Source organism: Phyllopteryx taeniolatus, chromosome 3, assembly GCF_024500385.1.
Source record: "Phyllopteryx taeniolatus isolate TA_2022b chromosome 3, UOR_Ptae_1.2, whole genome shotgun sequence".
In the NCBI taxonomy this organism is placed as follows: Eukaryota; Metazoa; Chordata; class Actinopteri; order Syngnathiformes; family Syngnathidae; genus Phyllopteryx; species Phyllopteryx taeniolatus.
In genome coordinates, this window is record NC_084504.1 from 10,619,184 (window position 1) to 10,637,163 (window position 17,980).

Consider the following 17,980-nt stretch of genomic DNA (forward strand, 5'->3'; position numbering starts at 1 on the left):
TGAATGTAGCAAAACAACGAACAAAGTATCAATAAAAGTAGCGGTTGAGAATCACATAAACAGCAACAATACTATATTGTAACTACCAGCAGTGCAGCAAACAGAAAGCAGAAATAATAGTCAGCAACATTGTATGTAACACCTACATGTAACTGAAATCACCACAGTCGTGATGCCATTGTTTAGTCGATGCTGGAGGGAAGTAATTACTGTTTTATATGCTGCTAATATAGAGTATAGAGTATTTATTGATCCAATTATGGTTGTTTTTTTCCTACATACAATACTGCTGACTATTCTTGCTGTGCTTCACATTCATTTGTGTAAATAAAAGGATCTAGTTTGTCTAGTTCACATCCATATATACAGTATAATACAGTGTTTATCATCCATGTACAGTTGCTGCATAAATTGCTGAAGTTGTAAATATTATATCGATAGTTGGGGGATTTTTTTCATTCTTTAATGCCATTATTTTTGTGTGCTGCTATTGTCTACTCTGTTGTCACAAAGGTGACATTTCCCCATTGTGGTAGTAATAAAGGCTAATTCTGCCATGTACTGCCCTGCAGTACCATCATTGACAAATTCTATTCTATGATGATTGAAAAGCACATTATAAAGGTACACACTGTTTTACAAACATGTTAATGTTGTCATTCATTATCTCAAGTGTTGGCCACTAGAACACTTTGTTGTTGACTTCTTGTCTCAGCATTAACCAGGACAAAAACATCATAGTTTCCTTTTGCCCGTCAAAACAAAACGTGCTATGCCAAACACTGCCCCCTCCCCCTATCTCCCCACCTGTATCGTGGTGTTTGTTCAATTCTGCAGGCTAAAGTGCACCCATTGCAGTCATGTGACGCAACTGAAACGTCAACAACAAAACTGTTACTGTGACACAACACATCTGATGAATCAGGGACCTCACAGGGCTCAACACATTTAATCGAAGTACAAGTATTATACATATAACTTATTATTTTTAATTCAATAATACAAAAAATAAAAACGTATAAAAGACAGTATAGAAATATGTAGCACATGGTGTCAAACTCGAGGCCTGGGGGCCAGATCCGGCCCACCACATCATTGTATGTGGCCCGCAAATGCAAATTATGTGCGTCGACTTCCTTGATTCATGCTAAAATACCAAATTGTCTTCACTTTTAATAATGTTGAGATATTGCAAGCATTTTCGGTTTTCAATCCCCCTTTTATAATAAATTGAAAAATTTTTGTTGAACAATTTTTTTATTGGCTTCTGATTTCAAAACTAGTTTTCCATCAATTTGTTGTGTATATGTGATATGAGGCGATCATACATTTATATGGGTTCACAGTCATAACGGCCACCTGAGAGAAACCATAACTACGATGTGGCCCGCGACAAAAATGAGTTTGATACCCCTGATGTACTCATATATTACATAAAATAAACTATTTGACATACTGTGTTTTCATACAGGCGGCACGGTGGGCGACTGGTTAAAGCGTCAGCCTCACAGTTCTGAGGTGCGGGGTTCAATCCCTGTCCCCGCCTGTGTGGAGTTTGCATGTTCTCCCCGTGCCTGCGTGGGTTTTCTCCGGGCACTCCGGTTTCCTCCCACATCCCAAAAACATGCATTAATTGGAGACTCTAAATTGCCCGTAGGGATGACTGTGACTGTGAGTGCGAATGGTTGTTTCTATGTGCCCTGCGATTGGCTGGCAACCAGTTCAGGGTGTACCCCGCCTCCTGCCCGATGACGGCTGGGATAAGCTCCAGCACGCCCGCGACCCTAGTGAGGAGAAGCGGCTCAGAAAATGGATGGATGGATGATGTTTTCATACAGATTTGCAACTCTCTCTCGCTCTTTTGTTATCTGATCTATAATTGTCTTGTCCCATGCATCTGTTTTAAAACTCAAATGTGGCCAGGATTAGGGCCACGAAATGTCACAAACAAGTTATTAGGACACCTGGGAACTCTTTTAAATTGTGAAATTTATTTTTCAAATCTGTCGCCTAAAAATCACATTGCCACAGCCTACATTGCAACAGTGTTTTTTGCTCAGGATACTGGGATAATTCAAGGGATTTCGGTCGTTTAATTTGCCTGGTTAAGTTTTTCCCCATCTATATTTTGAATCCTGTCACATTTCATTACATAAGTGTCACCCTAGAATACTTGTTCTCTATTGTTTTGATGAATAATTGTAATTTGCGATGCATGCACACTATGTTCTCAAGTATTTATTTGCATGTTTGTAACGCCATAAATGTTCTTGTCTTGTTTGGATCACTCCATGGAACAAACCAGCATGGTACTGCTGTTTAATTTGGTGAAACAAATCTTTAACAGTTTCACAGAAAACATTGCATACCAACAGGGATAAATGAGTGAATGACCTCAGTATGTGAGTCTTCATCAATGTGAAGTAACAGCACTTTGCTCTGTGCTTTTTTTATCCTTCCAACGCACTAAGACATGTTGCCAACATAACCAGCTAAGTGACATAACACGCCATGGATAATTAAATCAATTAAAAGGTCCAGACTAAGACAAGACCAGAATTGCTGAGACAAAAGAAGAGAACACAGGAAATGTACACACACTTTTTACCCCATGTGCCACTATGTGTTGGTGTGCCCCTTTTCAGGAATGGAAATTTTCTATCAGACCCCTGTCGATGATTGGCTTTCTGGATGGGGAAACTCAGTCCCGCCATCCCTATCACCCCAACTATCCACACCACCCTTGATGATTGTTTTTTGGGACAAAAAAGTTTGATCAGAACTCCCTGTAGACGATTCGTTTTTGGGAAAGGAGCGGTAAAATTGTGCCCCCCGAAGTACTGTGCGCTGCCCCACTCCAAAAGTTGCTGCGGTTGGTTGTTATCTCACGTTTATGTAACTTTGCAGAATCATGAAATATTGGTCATTTGGGGGAAAATGTGACTGGGGACTGAATAGGGAAAATTTCATTATTTTCTTCATTATTATGTTTTGTTTAATGATTGTGCTATTCTGAAATGCCTTATTACTACTATTTGACAACTGAATTGAAGATGAATGAGGAGGTTTCTACCTAACGACCTCTCCTTGATTAATTATTACTCTCCTTTAAAGGCCGTGAGTTTTTCGTACCGCCACGCAGCCACCTGGGCAGCTTCTGGCAGCGTTTGAATGAAAGGACACATCTGATTGGTTCATTTTGACACCCTGGACCGAAGCGAGCACGGGATTGGTTCATAACCTGCAGTTCCTGATGCGACTTTAAGGCGGGACCAACCAGAGTCAGTCAAAGAACAAGCCTCCCGATTGGCCAGTAGTAAAAAGACGTAACGCGAGTAGGGGGGTAGGCCGATAAAGCCAATGATGGCCCAGTATTACTGGAAGGGGCGTGGCGTCACTACATTCTTTAGAAGCCGGCTTCTGGTGGCCTACCGGCATTTCAGTAGTCCATAGGGAGGCGTTAGCTCGCACTCCTCTATTTATTTATTTATTGTACTTTAATTTGCAGTTGACGGAACGAATCATGCTCGCCCTGTGCCTTTACGTCCCCATATCCAACTCCGACCCGGTGGAAGTGGACTACTTCGAGTCCAACGGCCTTCCCACCGAGCTCAATTCGCTCTTCAGCAAACTGAGCGTGGTCCTGCCGTCTCAGGAGTTTTCCACCTATCAACGATGGCGAAAAGTAAGAAATAGTCCCACAAATTCAATTGCTATCGTGTTGCGTGTTTATATTTAAGCGTTTTATAGTACGTACATGTCCTAAATCCACTCGGTTTACCGTCGTTGGTTGTGTCTGGGCGCCGGGCTTAGTTTAGTGTCGCTGACTGTTAGCATGAAGCCTCACGACAAGGCCGCAAAGCTCACCGCGGTCCTGCTGCCACGAGATTGTCGCGGTTTCCCCTCACGAATACATATTTGTACCAAGGTCGTGTTTTTTTTCTAACGCTATGGCAACAGTACAATTATAGTGGTTACCCGCCTTGTTTAAAGGCTTTCAGAAGCGAGGACAGGAGACGCCACCCTTCCGAGGAAGTCACTGAGAACTTCTCATTTGTGACGTCGAAATGGATTCGGGCACGAAAAGCCACTTGTATGTAGTGAAATTAATTAATTTAGTTTTGTCTGAGTAGAATTGTGTTCTTATATACTGTGACGTTAAAATATGATAAATTAAAGCCAAACTCTCAATCTTGCCACCTGCACATACAAAGCACGCATTTCCATATCAAATCATATTTTGGAAGAAAAAAAGAAGTGTCTGTGCACTTCTGTTGCCATTGCAGCAGCTGCACACTTTGCCAGCAGCTGCCTTTCTTTCTTAAATGTTGACATTAATCCTCCCTGTGCGTGTGATTACTGCCTGCCAGGTCGGGTGTCGTGGTCCTGCGTCAAAGTGCCGGCGACCTGCTCTCAATTTAGTTCAGACAGGATTACCGGCGTTGGCCTTCAGGTCAAAGATAGAGCAGTCATTGCGTCACTCAAGGCCGCACAAATGGGTCATGGTGGCAGTGGTTGACTTTAAATGGGCAAAATTGGACATCAGACTCTGATATCCATCATATTACACACTTTCCACATTGCCTGATTGTGACCTGCAGAAAACCCTAAGGAGGGAGCCCGACGTGTCTGACGACCAGCTGGACTTTGAGGAGTTTGTGCACTACCTGCACGACTATGAGAAGGACCTGAAGCTCGTGGTCAAGAGTCTGGACAGGAGAAATGCAGGTGAGCGCCTCACCTTTTGCCCTCAGACTCCTCCTGTGTCACTTGTTTTTTTTATAAACTCGTTTTCATTCTCCTCAAGGCCGAGTGGACACAAAGGAGTTCATCCAGGCTCTCCAGGACATCAGCGTGCACATTTCACATCATCTCGCCGAGAAAGCCCTTAGGAGGTGATTCAGTAGAGTGAATTCTATAGTTTTTTTATGTCTTTGGATCAGGTGCTGAATTTGTTCATTTTTGTCTTGTAGTATGGACAAGAACGGCATTATAACCATCAGCAGTAAAGAATGGAGCAAGTACTCCATGGTGGAGGAGACGGAGAGCATTCCTGAGATCATCCTATATTGGAAGCGCTCTACGGTCAGTTGCACAAGTGGTCTTTTAAGGCTGTGTCTGCATATGGGTTTCTCAGTAAGACATACTTTTTGATACATTCTGGCCCGTTGCCCTTGAAAACTGAACTTTTGCAAAACATTTCTCAATATCGTTGGGCTTTAGATTGGCCCGAAATGCGCGTGGGCCAACAAATGTGAGGATGTGCATATTTTTTTTTTTTTACGTTTTTTTATTAACAATGTAACAAAACGTTAAAACATTTTTATCTTTTTAGTACTAGTATTAAAAAAAAAAAAAAAAAAAAAAAAGCCAGAACTATATTGCTTGCCCAATTTAGCCTTTTTACACCAGAGCAAGGGATTTATCTGACACACACTGACTGACCTGATATAAAGTAAAAAAAAAAAAAAAAAAGTAGAACAATATTTTTTAACCCCAAAGATAAGAAAATCGACCTTTTTATCTGTGATCTCAGCCATAACCTTTATCATCACGAGCAGACTTGGGCGACCCCCCCCCCCCTACACATTTTAAAAATGTTTCTGTTTATTTGTTTTAAATAAATCACTCTATTTTGGAATGATTAGTCACTCTTTATTGGCTCCAAAGTACACTTTCCTGTCTTTGCTAAATGGCCCAATTAGGCGGCAGGCACATTCCCCGAGAAGGAACCTGTCCAGTGCGTCAGGCCGCAAGTTGAGGATTATCTGCTGGTTATGTAAACGCATCAAAGTAGTCGCTGGTAAAGAGAGCAGCTGATGACTGTGAAAAGGCTCCCCTGGGTAGTTCAAGTGTACCATTTTAACATGAATACACACACTGCGCCTGCATTTGCAAAATACATTTCAGAGCTCTTCAAGCAATTGAAAACTACTTTAATTATTCAATTCAAATGTATTGAGAATAAAAGATAAATAAAAATTGTACCCAAATCACAAACAATTTGAAATGCAAACGTATTGCACCTAAAAGCTACTTTACAAATGTACTGGACAAAAACATTTAAGCCACTAACATTTACACAATTGGAGCATTTCATTTAGTGTTCTTTTGCACCAAACTTTGAGAATCATTGGTATAAAATACATAGATAATTGGAATAAACTGCAGTAAAACGTGAAGATGCTAGACTGCTATGTTTCCTGTGCTGCCCCTTCAAAATAAGTGTTTCGAAGAATAAATTCCAACATGGTATTCATCTTTAACGAACTTTAGAAATAATGCCATTTATTCATCCTTTAATAATGATTGGTGCCCGTTTGTTTGTGCAGATCTTCGACGTGGGCGAGAACCTGATGGTCCCTGATGACTTCAGCACCGAGGAGAAGCAGAGCGGCATGTGGTGGCGGCACCTGGTGGCAGGAGGCGGGGCTGGTGCCGTATCCAGGACATGCACGGCGCCTCTGGACCGTGTCAAAGTCATGATGCAGGTAAGGCATCATGTTGGATAACGGTGGGGAAGTGAAGCGTCTCATCGGACCTTGGCATTGGCACGTTAAAAGTTGCGAAAGTGGTTTTATCTCAAACTATAAAACTAAGTTAATATTTAAGTCAGGCGATGGTGGGTGGCACAGAGTCCGAGGTCTAAGCACCGCGGTGTGAACTCACTTCCTGCGTCATCCCCGGGCTGAAGGTTGTGCACCTGTGTCAGTGGCTTCCAGTTGATGTCTCCAGGTCAACTTTCACCCACTTTTCACGTTTGGGCTGTCACATCGAGTAGCCAACATTGCCCTACTTCAGGGGACTGCTATTGGTTGTCAAGATGAGCACCAGTCACTACAGAGGACAACTTTTCAAAAGCCATCACATATGTGCTCAAACCTTTTAATGTCCAAGTTGTGCATCAGTCACTGAAGTTGACTGCTATTCAACATATTGCTGTACTTGAATCTTTGTCGAAGTTGCACTCTTAGGTTATGTTCACACTGCAGGTCGTTTTTTTTGTTGTTTTTTTGTGACGCATCTGATTTTTATTTTATTTTTTTTCATGCCAATGTGAACAGTAAGAGTCCCATCTTTATTCCCCCCCCCAAAAAAAAATATCTGACCCAGGCATCTTTCACATGTGACTATAAATTGGATATGTATTTGACCCAAATGCATTATGGAAGCTCACAGCATGCTCATCCAACCCATGTCATCAAAAGGCAACAATTGTTTGACAAAACAGACATGCGACAAAAGTAAATGGCAGACAGAGCAGCAGAAAACACTCTGTGGTGAAAAGATGTTTTATAACTGATAAATATAAGAAAATGTTGGCTGTGGTGGCACCAAATTAGTTGGACTGAACAAAAAACCTGAATTGAGCATCATGCCCTGCAGTATGAGCATAGCCTTATACTTTAGTGACTGACGTGCAACTTTGACATCAACCCCGTGCATACAGAAGCTTTTGAATATCGGTCCTCTATAGTGGGTGATGCGCAAGACTCATGCAAATAGACAAACGGCTTTTGAATTGCCGTATATTGTAGTGACCGATGTGCAACTTTGACAAGAGGACTCGTGCAAATAAGTTTTAAATGTCTGTCCATTGTACAGTACTGACTGATGCAGAACTTTGACATGAAAACTCGAGCATATATAATAAGACCTTTTTTGAGTGGTTGTCTAGTGATTGATTCACAATGGAAAGGAAACTGTCAATTGTAGTGCCTGATGCGTGTCATCATTGTCCCCTAGCTGCGCATATTAATGAGGTAGTGTTCCTGCTCCATATTGCTAGGTGTACGGCTCCAGAAGCAACAACATGTGCATCATGAGCGGCCTGACGCAGATGGTCAAAGAGGGCGGCGTGCGCTCACTATGGCGAGGGAACGGCGTCAACATAATCAAGATCGCGCCCGAGTCGGCCCTCAAGTTCATGGCGTATGAGCAGGTATGTACGGTACGCCTTCCACATATCCATGTACGTGAAACGTGAGCTCACTAACGTCTCCGATTCCCCACCGTAGATCAAACACTTGATCGGCAGTGACAAGCAGACGCTGAGCATCTCTGAGCGCTTCATGGCCGGATCGCTGGCCGGGGTTATCGCCCAGAGCGCCATCTACCCCATGGAGGTGAGCCACCATCGCAGGAGGAGAAATGGATTTCAGTTAATATATATTAAGGTTGATACAAGTAGCAGTTTATGTAATACAAGCAACTGTTTTGTTCAAGTCGAGGCTTTCGAGGGAGTTGTTTAGTTGTTTACGCCATGAGTGTAGCGCCAGTATTGGCGATACCCATACAAGTACTTATGTATTGCTAAGTTTGAATAACTTTTCATGGCTTTTTTTCCCCCTCCAAATCGTTTAAATTGGTAAGAACACAAGTTTCCGCCATCCAATGTCATGTTTGAATTTTTTCTTAAAATGCACAATATGCATCTTTTTTTTTTTTTTTTTTTTAGATAATGTTCAAATCTGTTTACAAAATACCCCCCAAAGCTAAATTCCTCTGTTCGGTGCACTTTTACCCACCGGGTGGGGGCTTTCTGTGAATAATGTAAAAATGGCATAACTGTGAATTATTTGTAATTTTTTTTTTTAAATAACACTTCAGGTGCTGAAAACACGGCTGGCTCTGAGAAAGACAGGCCAGTACGCTGGCATCTCCGACTGTGCCAAGCAGATCTTCCGGCGAGAGGGCCTGGCGGCGTTCTACAAGGGTTACATGCCCAACATGCTGGGTATCATTCCCTATGCCGGCATCGACCTGGCCGTGTACGAGGTGAGTTCCGCTACTTCCCCCTCCACCTTTTCTTTTCAATCTGTTCCTACGCCAACTTCCTCATGTGATGCCCGCCAGACCTTGAAGAACAGCTACCTGCAGCAGTACGGCACCGCCAGCGACCCTGGCATCTTGGTGCTGCTGGCGTGCGGCACAGTGTCCAGCACCTGCGGCCAGCTCGCCAGCTACCCGCTTGCTCTCGTGAGGACGCGCATGCAAGCGCAAGGTGAGGCCACTATACTGATTTCACGTCAGGGTTGATTTAGAATTTTATTTTTTTAAATTAGAAAACTGACTTTTTTTTTTTCCTGAATCTAAAAACTTTTTTAAATAAATAAAACAATCTAAATTTGGTTTATCCAAAATTAAATTTTTAAGGTCCCATACTTTGGCTATTTAGACCTCCATAGAGTGACTCTTACATGGACTTAGTATAAAAGTGTCATTCATTTAAAAAAAAAAAAAAAAACTCCTTGGTTTTCTCCTTGGAGTCTCCAGAAAAGGCCCCTCTGACAGCTACCTCTGTTTGACCCAGTTTTGTATTTGCTTTGTCCATATTTGGCTAAGACTGCCCCACTTTCCTCTGATTGGTTGCCTCTGTGTAGAAGACTCATTTTTGAGACCACACGTGTTATGTTGACAGCGCTGCCTCGGGAGTGGAAAGGGAAGGTGGAGCTCTATGGTGACAGTATTACATCTCAAATACTAGAAAAAGTTGGTTTGGCAAAATATGTCCCTTTTTAAATATAAAAATAAATTATTCCTACATTTTGTGATACAAAAAAAAATCTAATTTTACAATTTAGATAAATTGTCAAATTTTAATTTATTTCAATTTTCACATATATTCAAATCTGATTTTAAAACATTTCCAAACAAACAATCTGATTTTGGTTCAAAAGTTTTGATTTAAAAATTTCATTTCTATTCCATCAGTTTTTAATCCAAAATGTGATTTATAAATCGATTTTTTTTAAATAGCCTTTTTCCCAAATAAACCTTTTTAAAAAAAAATAAATAAATAAAAGGTAATTTTTATCTAGAAAAATCTGATAAATGATCTAATTTTTCATTTTTTTCAAACTGACTTATACAGTTGTTCATACATACACGCGACACATCCTATGTATTTGTAATGGGTATTATAATTGTTTTTTAGAGACTACCACATTTAATGCCAAGTATTTTTAATGGGTTAGCTTTTGCGAATATAAAACATTTAAACTTTGCGATATTTATCATCACGACTAAAGGAAATTTTCCATAATACAAGAATACCACCGAGAGGATGGTTAGTATTAGTTAAACACAGATGAAAGATCTTTTTAAATGAATGAAATCATGTTTCTATTGGTTTTGATTTCATCCAAAAATGATTTTCCTTTTGCAGCTGCAACAGGCAGCGGCCAGCAGGCAACCATGACTGCGCTCTTCCGTCAGATCCTGCGGGCCGAGGGTCCGACTGGCCTCTACCGGGGCCTGGCGCCCAACTTCCTGAAGGTCATCCCCGCCGTCAGCATCAGTTACGTGGTGTATGAGCACATGAAAACGCAGCTGGGCGTCACCTCGCGCTGACCACCAATCACCCAACACCCACTCTCCTTCCTGCCAGGGAATCCCACCTTCTCAAAGGGGGGTTCGTGAAGCTCGATCTCATTCTGTGAATGTCATCAGACGAAAGAGGTTGTCTGTCTTGGACCGCTGCTATATGTTATTACAGTTGCATAAGCGACTGCAACTTGAGGACCAAATGTTTGTGGACTGTTGGAAGGCGCGATTGTATTCGAGTTTTTGGGCAGTTTGCTCTCTGTTGCCACACACTATTTATTTCCATCTGCTATTTATTGGTTTTATATCAAGCGGGATGCAAACGCTTCGTTGTGTGTTCAAGAGCCAAATTGTGCTTCTTAAACAGCATCCTTAATGAATAGTGAGACACTATCAGGGTGTTGGACTTATGACTGTGGTTAATTTGCAAACAAAATTGTCGTAATGTTCACTACAGGTTAAGGGAGTAGGCACACGTAAGTGTTAGGACTTTTTTTTTTTTTTTTTGTGGCGTATCAAGGGCTTTGAAAAGAAAAAAAAGTAACTCATTGCACTTTAAACCTTGCTGGAAAAGCCTTTGTCACAGCAGTCCAGGTATTACAGAGGTTATGTTTTTTAAAAAGTATTTTAAAGACAGGTTTTCATGCAAATAAATGCAAATTTGTTTTAAAAAAATTTTGCCTCTCATCCTTGAGTCCTGCTGCTAAAACACTCACGATAGCACCTCTTAATAAAACAACCTCCCAAAGTTCACTTGCATAACCTCCTACTACAAAACTCATGAAAATTAACCCCCAGGATTGATTAAAAGACAGTGGTGCCTTGACTTATGAGTTTAACCTCTTCTCTGACCATTCTTGTAACTCAAAACACTCAGCACTCCCCACTGAAATGTAATGCCATTAAATAATCCTATAAAACTTGGAAAAGGCGTGACATTGCTCCGCAAACACATTTTTCTTTTCTTGCCGTTAAATTTTTTTATTTTAGTTTCATTTGGTTAGCAGGAGCAAAACTAAAGCAGATGTCAAGCCAGCCTCCCACTTACTGACAATTTGTTTCTACTGTACTCTGCAATACAGAGTGTTGCGAGGTTATCACGCAACTATTCCAGTTCTGGGAGGTACTAGATCAGAGATGTCAAATTCATTTTAGTTTGCGGGCCACATTCACCCCGATTTGATTTTAAGTGGGCTGAACAAGTATACCGATAGTGTAATAAGTTATGAATAACAACTAATCCATATTTTTCCATTGTCTGCAAATAATTACACTTATTTTGTTGCAAATCATTTTAGCAAGCTGAAATTTCTTAAAATGATTGCAATTTCAGCAGTATTGAATTTTTTTTTCATATACAAAATGGCTCCATATGTACAATTTATAAAACAATTTGTTAAGCTCTAGAAATCATTTTAAATTCACAAATTCCTGCATCTATCTAACAATCTTGACAACCTCAACTAACTTGTCATAACACCATAAAAACTCAAGTGGAAACTATTCAGAAAGAGCAATAAGTTATCTGCCTCCCTTTTAAATGTATACATAAAAATACAAGTTGTGGCAGTGCATGAAAAAAAACAGTTGCACCAACCAACCCCTTTTGAACTGATGCTGTTGATTGACATTTTGGAATATTTGTATTAAAACATTTCTATATACAGTATTATTTCATTTTAACAGAACTGTAGAGCAAAGGTGTCACAGCATTTAATATGAAGTAGGCTTACTTTCCTACTGAAACTTGCCATCGCTTTCACAAGTGCATCAATGTCAGATGTCAAATCATGGGTAGCAGTTAATGTCAGAATATCATTTAAGTGATTGTTAGTCCACCCTCCAGTAGACAAAATTAACTATTATTTACATTTGACACATCTGTCTTATATTGTCAGTAAATACAGTAGTCCCTCATTTATCATGATTTTTGCCACTTGGGGTCACCATCCTCACGTTCTACATTGAAGTATCCAAGACTATGAATGTGTGTGGGTTTAAAAGGCAGGGACTGGCCTGTTGAGTGACGTGGTCGGTGGAGGTCAGCAAATAAGAGTGTAGAGGTAGCTGACTGTTAACTGGCTAACAGTTACCCACGAGTCTGCGTGTTTTGAGTGCCTCTGGGTTACCGTCTGTTCAATAAAGCGATTCAAAGTGCACTGGCGACTGTTTCTATTCTTGACCTACTGTGGAGGGATTACAATTCGTTCCAACTAGCGCTGGCAGGCTATAATAAGTTGGCTAGCTATTAGCTACTAGATATGTATGATTTAAAATCTGTGAGACCGCGAAAAGTGACCCTCCATTTGGCAAGCGCCGACTGCAATGTGATTGTGGCATAACATGAAACTCAAAGTGAAAGTGTTTTTATTGTGTGATGTTGCTTATGTACTGTATGTACAGTGGGTACAGAAAGTATTCAGACCCCCTTAAATGTTTCACTCTTTGTTATAGTGCAGCCATTTCCTAAAATCATTTAAGTTCTTTAAGAAAGAAAATGGGCATTTTACTTTAAGTCATCAATTACAAATCAGTACATGATTTGGAGACAAATAAATGCAAACATAAACTGATAAAACAGAATAATATTCCTGAAGTGGGTGCCGATAACTGTTGTGAAGAAGGTCCAGGCTGTGGCTCGTCAACGCTTTTGACTTGGGCCAAAATGTCAGCAGTGTGACTAAGTGGAAATTGTTGCACTCTAGGCACAGATGTACACAACTGCAAATTCTCATCAAAGTAGTGGCAGGTGACAGCAATGTAAGCCTCCATGTTCACAGATGTCCGTACGTCAGCTCCTATACTTACTGCCACAGCTTGCTGTGCTTCCATTTCACTCGTTCTTCTTCCTCATATTTTTGGCCCCATTTCTTTGACAGTCTGAAAATCAAACCAAGTTAAACCAAAAGCAAATCGATATACAGTGGTGGCTTGAGATATGAGCGACCCCACTTAGCAGTTTCTCAAGATCTAAGCTGTTGTTTTGCTTTGACTTGCAAGCAAAACTTTGAGATACAAGTGCTATATGGTGGCAGTGAACTCAACTCACTTCACAAGCAGCAGTTTGGCAAATGAACAAAAGAATGAACTTTTTCGCCAACCCCAGTTGAAGTTAACTATCAAACTGAACATAATAAACAGGGAATTATACGTGTATTTAACAACTATAGGGGCTTTCCCACCGACAAGGAAATGAAGCCCGGCTTTTGTCTGTCTTTGTACGTGCACAAATATTTGCAATGTACAATCTGTTTTTGTTTTTCTCATGCAAACGTACAGATACCAAATACTTCAGACTGCTGTATTTAAAAACTCACCAAGAGCTGTCCATTGAGTCATATATATTTTTTTTTTTTTCATTGAACCTTATCCAGGTATTTGCAATTCCGACCTGGTTGCAGACAGCAGAGTAAAACAAAGCAAAATAAAAGCAAATACATATACAAACTGTACAATGTGATAAAGGAACAAGTCACATATTACATTACATCATAGCACATGGTGAATAACATTTCCATAAAAGGCATGTGAACAGCTGTTCTCTGAAGCTGGAGAACTTGCATTAAAAAAATGTCATCGCCTGAATTCCAAGACAGAACAACTTTTCTTAACGAAGTAATGGATGAATAAATACATACATAAATGTAGAAGCCGGCAGATGAATATAGATGTGATTTATTGTTCTCAAATTTGTCGTGGAACTGTGTGAGGCTTAAGGCTCATCGTACAGCTAATAAATCACATCCATAGATATCTGCAGGCTTCTGTTGCACAATCTATTTAGGTATGTCATCTCAATAAATTACAAATATATTCTAGCATCTCAATAAATTAGAACATATCCTAGACCTTCACTTTTTGCGAGTCCTTTTATATATTCTAATTTATTGAGATGTACCTCTATACAACAAAGCTCTGCCTCAAAGACTGTCTGCAGCCAGGTTAGCATCACAAATGTGAATCAGTTCTCAATCGCCTCACCTGGATAAATAAATGGTTAGGTTTCAAAGATATTTTAAACTTAGATTAAGGTATAAAATAAGACATTAACTTGAAGATATAAAATAAGACTAACTTGAAAGCTAGCAATACCAGCCCTTTTTTTTAGATCCAGTTGGTGTCAGTAATGAGCAACATCAGCCGTATTTGCTTAAGCTACACGGAACTAATAAGCGCAATGGAAACACAAACCACATGGGCCCCAGGAAACGTTTGTTCCCAGGAACTCAAAATTCCTGGGCTGGTTGGTGGAAAAGTCCCTGTAGGTGTGCATTGGGAAAGCTAACAAATGCTAACACACAATGCAAAACCCCATAGACGGGCTACAGATAGCATCACTGTCGTGTGATAACTCTTTAGAGGCACGCACACTAGAAAGAGTAGCACAATGTCCATTAAATTAAAGCATAAAACGGGGCAAAAATTGTTAAATTCGTTACATTCTATTTAATTATGTCATTACTGTTTTATTTTTTTGTCAAGTACAATATCATATAGGGATATTTTTTTATTAATAAACTAATTACAATTTACAAAAATTGTCGTTGGGTTTTTGGGGAGGATGGAACAGACACGGAAGGCTTTAAATTTCTCAATGCACCACTGTGTTTACATTCAATATTAAATGAATTAAATATACTATGTCTCAATATTTCCTATACAAACCTTTCTGGTTGGCAAAACATACGATGGCTCAAGAGCCTGAAGCAGTTCCCTGAACGCCTCACTCTCGACAATGCTGAGGGGTTGGGACTCCTTGATAATGAAATTGAGAACTGCCTGGTCCAACGCATGTTTCCTGGAAGCTTGATGATGAAAAATGAAATGAAAAAAATATGTATTCATTATTAATACAGCGCCCATGAGGATGTTGTAGAATGTCCGTATACCTGTGCTTATTCTAGGTGTAATTGTGACCACCTCATTTTCATGCCTCGCTCTGTAATGCCTCAGCATTGATGAGGTGCTTTTATTTATGTAGGAGAGTTCAGTCGAACAAATGCGACATTTAACCTGTAGAAAACAAAAGGAATAATTTCAATTGAGAGTCAATTTCAAATGGATTTCAAATCTGTTAGATCAGTAGCTGTCAAACTTTACACTAAGTACAACCCCAAAAAATAAATGTCTCTCTACGTACCACTATAATGACAAACATTAAAACACTGGGGCATAGTAGGCCTAATAAATAAAGTCATAATAATATTTGGGGGGGGCTAATTTTGAGTATGACAAGTTTTGATAATATAGGAAAAAGACCACCACAGTGTTTACAGGAATAAAGTCAAAATATTACCCAAAAAAATCTGAGACCAAACACAGAATACTGCAAGAAATATCAAAAACTTTTACGAGAAAATTAATCTAGATTAAACAACAATAAAGTCATTTCATGAAATACATTTGTCATTTACAACAAAGTCAAAATATATTAAAAAATTTAATTTACAGGAATAAAGTAAAATTGTTATCAGCAAAAACTGAAGAATTGTAAGAAAAAAATGTACAAATGAACTGCACTTTGGCAGTGATTCATTCGCTTACCACTAGAGGGAGGCAGCATTGAAAATCACTGTTAGATTAAGCAGAAACTGGCAGGAACAAGATATACATCGGAAATGGAAAAAAAAAATACCTTAATTGAGGATATAAGATCAAAATGGTCCCACACGGCGGAAACCTTTCTTTTTCTTTCGGGGTCCATCTCACAATGGCTTGGAGGGAAGAACTGTGCTTCAAAAGACTTTGGAGTCTTTTCGCAGGGCGCCTCAGCAATGTGGAAAACAGCAGCTGTATCGGACACGGGACTTTGACTTAAAGCGAGAGGCGCATCAACACTGGGTTTCGCTCTGTAAGCTCGACACATGCGTCGACGCATCGGTGGCACCACACCCGTTGCTTGTTCGTCCATGTCGTCGTCGCTGTCTGACAGTGGAGCTAAGACGTTGTGCGGTGGTGGCCCTCCACGGTGGTCAGCACTTGGACTGTTATGGTGAAGCTTGGGTGCTTCGTCTTCATTCTCCATAGAGACACCAGTCAGTGGCAAGTCGCTGATGTCAAATCCCTCCTCTTCCTCCTTAACGTGGGGTGGCTCTAGATCCTTTTCCTCTTTAACACGAGAGGTCTGTCGCTCCTCCTCTTCCTCTTTAACATGGGGGCGCTGTGCATCATCCCAGTCCAAACTGGAGCTCCCTGCCTTTTGCTGAAAGGAAGGTTCTTCCTGACGACCGATCAGCGGCTGGACGTCTGCAGGACACAGGCAACATAAACACAGTTTAACTTACATGGGTCAAATATCATTTTGCTTTGTGACAAAAAAAATTCTTCTGTGAAGTAATTTTTGTATTTCAAACAAGGCTACAAATCTCGCCCAGAGTCAGCTGGGATAGGCGCCTGCAAGCCCCCGACCCTAGTGAGGATAACCAATCCGGAAAGTGGATGGTTGGATTACAACACTACTTGTCGCAAAAGTGATCATATTTTATCTTTTACACGTATTTAAAATGAACTTGTATCACTTAGAGTGATAATATTTACACAGTTTAAATGAACATGTAAAAAGTGATCATGTCCTATTTAGACATTCCGATTGTGCCGTGTGTTGTGAAAGCAGACACCTTTAAGTTACTTTTGCGAGTCCCTTTAGAAAAATCAAAATGTTGTAAATATATGAAGTAGAAGCTTCACGAAGACACACCTTCGTTGCGCATGACAACTTGATTGTTGCAATCAGCTTCCAATTGTCGTCGGTGTCTCTCGCTCTCCTCCCTCGCCCGACAAAGTTGCTCTTCGTACGACGCTATCGTTCTTTCAAACAGTCTGAAGATTTCGTCGGCGGCCGCAATGAGTCGCTCCCTTACCAACTCTTTCAACATCTTGACGTTAAAGATACTTCAACGAGCACAGCCAGGACAACACTTCAACCTCGCGCTTTGTTCACGTGAAGCGATGCAAGTGCTTTTTTCCCCTTCTTTCTTTCTTCTTCTTCGTCTTCTTCTTTTTCTTCTTCTTCTTCTTCTGCTTCTTCTTATGCTTCTTCGTATGCTTCTTTGTCTAACCGACGTGCCTACGTGGCGGCCATGTTGGGAAGGTCGTCTTCCCTGTGGAAGGCAATGGGTGCACGTTCCTAGCGCCTCAAAACATTGAACGCGACCCGGAAGTTATTGTCACGCCGCCATATTTAGGAGCGTCTTAATTATCTTAACGGCGTTATAAGTGATACATTTGGAAATCACTCCGGCAACATTCGGAAACTCAGAGCGTTGTTGGAGTGTTCCGTTCGGTTATTCAGAGCGCCACACCCTGGGAGTGCCGGAGCGCACTCCCGCCGCTCTGACTGAGGAGACAGAGCGGCCGGAGTCAGACAGGACTAGATGATTACAGGCAGAACTGACACATTCAATATGGCGGACGCACTGACGTATCCCTGCCAATGGCCAACAGGCTCGTTCGTAAATTCAGAGAAAATGAAGTGCGCTCTGTTTCTCTGAACACTGCACTCTCAGGGCGCAGTGAGAGCGTCAGATTGAATTTCCGAACGTACCCAAAGGGAGCGTCAGATTGAATTTCTGAATTCCCTTGGGTCCCTGCCTTCCTTTCCCCTCTCCGGGCACCCTCCCCCATCATTGCTCATGGCTGGCACTTGACATAGGCT

At 40.8% G+C, this 17,980-nt stretch overlaps 2 protein-coding genes across 3 annotated transcripts; one reads left to right on the plus strand and one right to left on the minus strand.

The window, feature by feature from the left end:
- The first annotated feature begins 3,401 nt into the window (after window positions 1–3,401).
- slc25a25a (solute carrier family 25 member 25a) lies at window positions 3,402–11,001 on the plus strand. The gene is made up of 10 exons (XM_061769160.1): window positions 3,402–3,685; window positions 4,602–4,728; window positions 4,808–4,895; window positions 4,974–5,085; window positions 6,333–6,491; window positions 7,790–7,942; window positions 8,019–8,126; window positions 8,611–8,778; window positions 8,857–9,004; window positions 10,169–11,001. Exons 1-10 carry the CDS (start codon window positions 3,524–3,526, stop codon window positions 10,351–10,353), a joined length of 1,410 nt encoding a protein of 469 aa, XP_061625144.1. The 5' UTR covers window positions 3,402–3,523; the 3' UTR covers window positions 10,354–11,001.
- A 1,675-nt stretch (window positions 11,002–12,676) lies between these two features.
- On the minus strand, window positions 12,677–17,905 carry LOC133475803 (uncharacterized). 2 transcript variants are annotated; one of them, XM_061769236.1, is made up of 5 exons: window positions 17,024–17,905; window positions 15,962–16,572; window positions 15,247–15,339; window positions 14,992–15,131; window positions 12,677–13,206 (listed from the first exon to the last, which is right to left on the minus strand). In XM_061769236.1, exons 1-5 carry the CDS (start codon window positions 17,199–17,201, stop codon window positions 13,131–13,133), a joined length of 1,098 nt encoding a protein of 365 aa, XP_061625220.1. In that variant the 5' UTR covers window positions 17,202–17,905; the 3' UTR covers window positions 12,677–13,130. The 2 variants fall into 2 exon arrangements, with proteins under 2 accessions (XP_061625220.1, XP_061625221.1); XM_061769237.1 differs by having other exon boundaries at window positions 15,216–15,339; window positions 17,024–17,897.
- Between the last annotated feature and the right edge of the window lie 75 nt (window positions 17,906–17,980).